General features: G+C 47.2%; 1 protein-coding gene across 4 annotated transcripts in view; it reads left to right on the plus strand.

Annotated features, from left to right (window-relative positions):
* ralgps2 (Ral GEF with PH domain and SH3 binding motif 2) overlaps positions 1-7,705 on the plus strand; it is a 72,637-nt gene that overhangs the window by 60,435 nt on the left and 4,497 nt on the right. For 2 of the 4 annotated variants that reach the window (XM_031868376.1, XM_031868375.1), the window contains exons 10-19: positions 723-860; positions 2,324-2,414; positions 2,580-2,647; positions 3,254-3,392; positions 3,536-3,687; positions 3,773-3,827; positions 4,357-4,434; positions 5,413-5,518; positions 6,401-6,493; positions 7,287-7,392. In XM_031868376.1, the coding sequence (XP_031724236.1) occupies positions 723-860; positions 2,324-2,414; positions 2,580-2,647; positions 3,254-3,392; positions 3,536-3,687; positions 3,773-3,827; positions 4,357-4,434; positions 5,413-5,518; positions 6,401-6,493; positions 7,287-7,392 (1,026 nt within the window). The other 2 variants (XM_031868377.1, XM_031868378.1) reach the window with 2 other exon arrangements.

Here is a 7,705-nt window from a genome sequence, read left to right on the forward strand (position 1 = left end):
GTGTGTGTGTGTGTGTGTGTGTGTGTGTGTGTGTGTGTGTGTGTGTGATCCTGAAGATGAGCTCCGGCCCTTTTTATCTGCTGGATCTGGTCCTGTTGTTGTTTTATTTTTACATCTGTGTTTAGACTGCGTGTGTACGTGCGCACATCTGTGAGTAAAACACAGTTTTCTGAGCGTGGGTGTCATGTAGTATGCCAATATGAGGGAAGAAGAGACGGAGCATGGCTGGCGGGGGAGATGGACTTAAGTTGGAAAGGCTGAAGAGACAATCAATCATCCGCACAAGGCATTTGGATCCATGGGGAGCAGATCAGGGCAGAAAACAAAAATAAAAAGGTCTGCTTGAAACTTCAGCAAAATATTGCGAATAGGAGAGTCTGTGCAGGGTTCTTATTCCCATCTCCTTCATATCAAACAAGCAGTCTGTGATCACCAGCTGGTCTTCACACCGAGAAATCCACAGCTGCAGCTTGCATCACGCACCAACAAAACTCTGGCCATGTTTGCGATGTCCAGCCTCGTGTTTGCTTTCTAATGAGCTGAGCTTTCCGTGTTCGGGCATGAAAATACCCGATTACCCCGCCGGTAAAAACGCCTCCGACAGCTGGACGCCGTCCTCATTCGGCCCTTGACTTAATCAAGGATGAGAGGCAGAACGAGGCGGGCTGTGTGTTTCTCCCGGTTTGATGTAACATGTGGCGTCTTTTTCTGCTTTGTTTCAGGGATGTACCTGTCCGATCTGACCTATATCGACTCGGCCTATCCCTCCACGGGCAGCATCCTGGAGAACGAACAGAGATCGAACCTGATGAACAACATCCTCAGAATCATATCGGACCTACAGAGATCCTGTACCTACGGTGAGTTAAGCTGCCAGTCATTTTCAATGGAAGCTGGTGACATGAAGCTTGAGCAACACAACGAGAAAAGACTGGAGGACTCGGGTTTAAGCTTCAGCAAGAGTACGCTAGATTTATATTGGCCAACCGAAAAAACCCAGACCAGTGTTTCCAACTCTTTTGCAGTAAAAGTAGCTCTCAGCACTAGCTGCAAAAGTTGATAAATCTAGGGAGAATGTTGCCAAGTCTGCAACAATCACGGCACATATTTTCAGGCCTCCCTCCAAAGCTACTCCGCCAAAATGATCATGATGATTATAAACAAACATGGCTGTTGGTAGTACTCACAGCTTGTCAAGCTAGCAGCATGTAGAAGACTCCGATGATGGCAGAGTGCGTGTAAGAAGGTAGCCAATAAGTTATTTATGCCCGAATTCCAGTCCTGACACATGCCTCTCTGCCAGCTATAGCCGTGGCCGGAGGCATTTTGTTTTTGCGTTGGCCGTCCGTCCATCTGGTCCATTCTCGTAAACCAGATATCTCAGGAACGCCCTGAGAAAATGTTCTCAAATTTGGCACAAACGTCCACTCGCACTCAAGGTGGAACTGATTAGAATTTGGTCACAAAACACGTTTTGTTTTTTTCTCCGTAACTCAACAATTTGTATGTTAATTATGACCATTTTAGACAAATGTCTTAGTAGGATAAAATGATGACGTGATGCAACATGACTGGCTGGCAGATGCCTACAACCGTGAGGCGGTCATTCTACTTTTATTAGAGCATTACATTCATTAGCATGTAATGAGAATTTCAACAAACCAACTCTAGCTTTTCATATGTGTGAGGAAGGCAGCTCACGAATGTCATTACAAGTTTTCACTGTACTCTGAGGTCTGATTATGTCCATCATGTGGAAGAACAAAGCAGGAGGGAGTCTCTGTAAAGGCTGCGAGGGAACTGCATCAAAGCCTGGCCACTTTTCTGTGGCCATGGAGACTCAATGAAAGAGTCTTTAGCATTCATCAATTCTTCTTTAAGATCTGCATTCAACAGTCAAAGTCTGTCCTCTTACCTTAGTGCTTTCTATCAGATTGTTTTTGTGTGATTTGCCGAGTTTTGGAGATCTCTGCCATAGAGATGTCTTATCTGTTACACAGCATAATCCACAGGCCTTGTTGGGAGCAGTTTCATGTAGGAACTATTTTCTTCCCACCAAACTACACCTGCCAACTGTATCACCGTGCAGAGGGAAGTGTACATCTACTCATGAACATGTAAACAACAATAGCTAGCTCAGAGGTGCTAAGTAAGCTAGCGGTATTGAGTATAGATGCACGCTTCCTTCTGTGCGGTGATACGGTTGGCGGGTGTAGTTTGGTGGAAAGAAAATAGTTCCTACTGCAGGAACGACTATCCTCACTCCAGACATGCTTCACAGCGTGATATATTGTTAGTTTTAGATGACATGTTTGTCTTTCAGATGTACTAGTGTTGCCTCACGTGCAGAAGTATCTCAACTCAGTCCGGTACATCGAGGAGCTGCAGAAGTTTGTGGAGGACGACAATTACAAGTAAGAAACCAAACTTAGACGTTGCAGGAGCAATTTTCCTGCCAGGAAGATCAAAAATAGGTTTTAGGTGTTTCTTTCGTCCCCAAAAATCATTTTTTTTAATGATGAAAACTTCTCAGAGGATGAACTCAACCTGATGGATTAATCAGTGTTTTTTTTATTTAGGTTGTCACAGAAGATTGAGCCAGGCACCAGCACACCACGAGCAAACGCCTCCAAAGATGATCTTGTGGGTACGTTGGGTGTTAAGTGTCGTATTAAACCTGTTAATCATCTTTTTCCCTCTCCTCTTCCTGGGCTATACATTCATCCTTCTTTCCCAAGCGGCAACCTCCAGTGCAGAAAAATCCAAATTCTTCAAATTGACCACTTGAGGCTGAGTCCAAAGCGAGTCAATTCCCATTGATCTCCATGTGAAAATGCCCAACTTTACAGCAGAGATTTTGGTCTCTATAGCCAATTCCCCTGTTCATGATGACTTTACAGGGGCTGAGCTTTTACATAACAACCCCATTCCAATTATATTGCGGCTTTAAGTTGTGCATAAATACGGGCGTGGCTACTTTGAGTGACAGGTGGGTGCCGTCTCAAGTCCCTAAACGCTTGCAAGACTGCAAGCGTTTAGGGACCTGAGGGACCTCGTAGCCCGCCTCAGCTCCACTGACAATCCACCCCTTTGCCCATTTTTGGGTATTTTCCGGGAATTAGGCAGAGTTGGCACCACCAAGATGGCGACCACCCGGAGCCACAATGACTCTCCAGGAACCTATGGGTGACGTCACGGAGACTACGTCCATATTTTACACCGTCTCATGTTCCCTCCCCGCTCTCACCTGCAGGCCAGGAAGCGGCAGCGTCTCCTCTCTGCGGCCGTAAATGTTCGATAGCAGCCGATGGAACCAAAGTCCCGGCCACACCGCCCTCCCCCAGGAACCTGCTGCCCTACGGACACAGGAAGTGCCACAGCCTGGGCTACAAGTCAGTTTGCTTTTTTTATAGTTTGTATTACAATGAGGTACTGCAGATGGACCGTATTTTCATCGTTCTGCGATGCATAAAAGCATCTACAGTCGTGAAGCAGAAATATTTACCTCTTTATTTTTCCTTCTGTGTCCACGTAGTTTTATCCATAAGATGAACACGGTGGAGTTTAAAAGTGCCACGTTCCCCAATGCTGGTTCTCGGCACCTGCTGGACGACAGCGTGATGGAGAGCCACAGTCCCACTAGGGGACATGCAGAGAGCTCAACTCTGTCTAGTGGTATTTCACTTGGTAAGTCTCGCACGTGGATACTTATGACCATAATGCACAGTTTGTATCATCAATGAGTGTGTAAACGGTTGGTATCCGTCCCCAGGGAGCAGCGAGGGCTCTGAGCTCAGCGAAGAGGTGTCCTGGCCAGCGTTTGAGAGGTAAGCTTGCTACGTCCGTGTCTGCAGTGTTTATTTTCTTTCCATCACATCCACGTGTAAGATCATAAAATCCGTCCCCGATGTGATTGTATCATTTTCAAAGCTCTGGCCTCAAGACACGGCTATGCGAAAATGATCGGCCATTAAAACTCGCGCACGAATGCCGCGCCCCGCCCTGCTTTCTGCCTTGCACCCAGAGCCGTCACGCCTCCACCGCTGCTCACAGATGCCTCTGCAGCCTGAAATTGATGAAGAGCGTGACATTGAAACCCCTCCTAACCAGTACTCCCTCTGTGCAAACAAGTGTCCGTAGCCTCACTCACCAGTTCAACAATCAACTGGCCTGGAAATACACCATTTTCTTCAAACTGTTGGAATAACCCTGTACACACATTCATCTATAACTCCTCTAACCAAACGACTGCTCCCTTCATCCAGCCAACCAGAAATAAAGCACCCTCACAGCCTTAACAGTGTCCCGTGCCCCCCCCCCCCCCTATTCTATCCTGTCTTATCCTACTCTGAACAGGACTCGGTTCTATCACTCTTTGGGCCCAGTGACCCGCGTGGCCCGCATCCCCTACAGAGGAGTCCTGAGGTCCAGCAGGTACACACATCCCGACCGGAACCAACCTGAGCTGAACCAAACCCTCTCTTGTCCTCACTTCACAGCCCCTCAGTCCCTTGCAAAGGGGGGCCGCTGTGTGCTGGTGCTTGGAGTGTGTGTAGTGCTGGGATAAGCTGGTGGTGGGAAACGTGTGTGTGTGTGTGTGTGTGTGTGTGTGTTGGTGAAATCAGGTGAAGGGCAAATGATCTGTCTGGGCTCATGGTTCTTCATCTTCTGCTGCGTACCATCAGTCTATTATCCACCTTTTGCTTTTCTTAAACTTCTTGCATGTCTGCCTCTCTCTCTCTCTCTCTCACACACACACACACACACACACACACACACACACACGTCAACCTGGGCTTCTTCTTGTGATACATTTCCAAGATATTTTCACAGCTTGGAGCTAAAAAAAAAAAGAAAAGTTTCCACCATGTGTTGCTGGAAACAACCGGTTGCATCCTCATTCCTGAGGTAGAGAGGAACAGACTCTTCAGGGTCACTGAAGCCAATTCTCAGGGATGTTGCATATAAAAGCGTCCGTTTTGCGCTCTCTCTCTCTGTCTCTCTCTCTCTCTCTGTCTCTCTCTCTGTCTCTCTCTCTCTCTCTGTCTCTCTCTCTCTCTCTTTCCACCAGGCTTCACTGGGCTCCTGCACTGGGCTTCCTGCTCTGATCCTCCAGACAGACACAATCTGCACACCACCTTGTGCACCGCTGCTCTTCTCTCTGCCGATACCAGTGTTAAGATTTATGTCTGTGAAATTCAGTCCTGTAAAAGCAAGACGGAAATAGATTAACAAAAAGAAAAGTACTTTTAACGAAGCAGAGTTTAAGGTGGCTTTGCAGATTGCATCGGCCTTTTTTTACTACTAGTTCATCTCTTGATTTTGATCTGACGTGCTTGAGAACATGCATTTTTGTTGTGTGTGCGTGGTTGCGTTTACAGCTCGTAATGTTTTTTCTTTGTCCTGTTGTAGCTCAGCGGAGTCAGAGGAGCTGGCGGTTCACTTGTATCCCGGAGCGGTCACAGTGCAGGGGGTGTTGAGGAGGAAGACTGTGCTCAAGGAGGGCAAGAAACCAACAGTGAGATCACGTGCACACACGCGCACACACACACACACACACACATACACATACATATATATATATATTTTGCAGAACATCTCTGTTTCTGTCCGTTCCTCTTCCCTCATTCCCCCTAGTAGACCCGTGCCGGAGGCCTTTAGCCAATTCAGCATGTTGAGTCCGTCGGTGAGAGAAATCACTCTGATTGGCAGTTTCAGTTTAAGCAAATCGGTGCACGAAGAGAAACAGAATTGAGTAAAGCCAGCAAGTGACTGAAGAGAAGAGGCCACATGCAGAGAAGCGCTTATCATTATCCTCTCATCTGGTCATTCCAATACACAACGACGATTTTCACAATGACATAAGTGTTGAGCGAGAGTTTCCCTTCTTGTATGACCAATACAGACTACCGCCACCTGCTGGTGTGGAGAGATATTTCCTCTCATGCGGGTGCAGGACGTACGTGCTAGTTGGCTGTTGGCTGTACTCTCTGCGCTGTGTTCAAGTGCAGCTTTTTTGGCCGAGACACTGGCGCCAGTAGTTCTTTGATGTCGGTTTGGTGTGTCTGGACCTTTCGTCTCCACAGCTTTCAGTGTTTATGGAACAAGATGCAAATGTTGCATAATTATTCTCCGGTCATCCAACGAAGCACAGACAAGCGAGGGCTTTAAGTTCCCCCCCAAACCACACCGTGTTCTCCCCTGTGATCCGTCTCCCCGGCTCTGCCTTTTCTAATCTGGTCTCTTTATCTGTCCCAGTCAAAGCTCTGTTAGTCAGCGAAGCAGCACAGAACCAGACGCATAATAATATCACAGTCTGATGGCACACGAGGACCGTACTGAGGCATCTCATTGACTCAATCAGGCTGAAGTGGAGTTGATTTCACCTTTGTGTCTCCAGGTGGCGTCATGGACCAAATACTGGGTCGCTCTTTGCGGAACACAGCTCTACTACTACCCTGCCAAGTCCCTGAAGGCCACCGAGAGGAAACATGTAAGTCGCCATCCTCTGACTATTTCTGCAGCAGATGATAGAGATTTCAGAGGTTGGTTTATTTTTCGGCAGGCGAGGACAACAACTGATGACACATAACTGCAGTCTCCGATTTCTTCCATGTGAACCGCAGCTGTTGATAGAAATCAGAGTAAATACACGGAATGGCCCCAAAACACTGTTTAACAAGGAGAGGACACATGATAGCCATTACGTACTCACTTAGAAAGCTTCATAACAGAATGAACTCAGGGCAACACACTGATTCTTCTTTGTGTGTTGCAGTCGGTATGCACAGGAAATGGAAATCATGGGGAAAAAAATGCAAATTACAGATTTTTCATGTAGTTTTGGCATAATTTAAAAACAAGTGGAGTGTGTGCGTGTGTGTGTTTGGACTTCATCACTTTGACAGGAACATTTACTGAAACTATACAGGAGCTCAGAGGAGGGAAGAAAGAACAATAAGAACTGGAAGAAAACAGTGACTGAGTGGACGTGAGATGTTGTGAGTGTGCGTGCTTTGGGGGGGGGGGGGGGCTGGACGGGACGAAGTGTGACGCAGTGGGGGGACAGACAGATGGTAGCACTCATTGAATAATGAGACCAATGACATCACTGCAGTCTTGTGTGTCACTCACTGGCTAATGAGAACCTTGTGGAGAGCACATGCAGGCTCTGCACACACAAAGCCTGTGTTAATGATTCTTCTTCTTCTTAAGTAGCATTTAGACGGAACAGTCGCCATGAGAAAGAGAATTAAACTCTTGTTTCCTCTTGTTCTTCTGCCCAGTTCAAGTCCACGTCCAGTAAGACCGTGTGTGTGGTGGGTCTGATGGCCATAATGGCCGACGATCCCGAGCATCCCGACGTCCTCTTGCTGACGGATTCCGAGCAGGGTGAGACACACACACACACACACACACACACACACACACACACACACGCACACACGCACACACACAAAAGAAGAAGCTAAACGGAAATGACTAACACGAACAAGCAGTCATCTCTCTGAAACAGGATGCGGTAAAAATGTGAACTGGGTCAGTGGAGCTTGGTTTGAATGGTGACATTCACACATTTACACACACACACACACACACACACAGACCGGGAATAGACGCTGGCATTTTTAGGGCACTGGCCCTATGTTGAACCCTACACACACACACACACACACACACACACACACACACACACACACACACA

This window comes from Anarrhichthys ocellatus, unplaced genomic scaffold, assembly GCF_004355925.1.
Source record: "Anarrhichthys ocellatus isolate YVR2014 unplaced genomic scaffold, GSC_Weel_1.0 scaffold42, whole genome shotgun sequence".
Lineage (NCBI taxonomy): Eukaryota > Metazoa > Chordata > Actinopteri > Perciformes > Anarhichadidae > Anarrhichthys > Anarrhichthys ocellatus.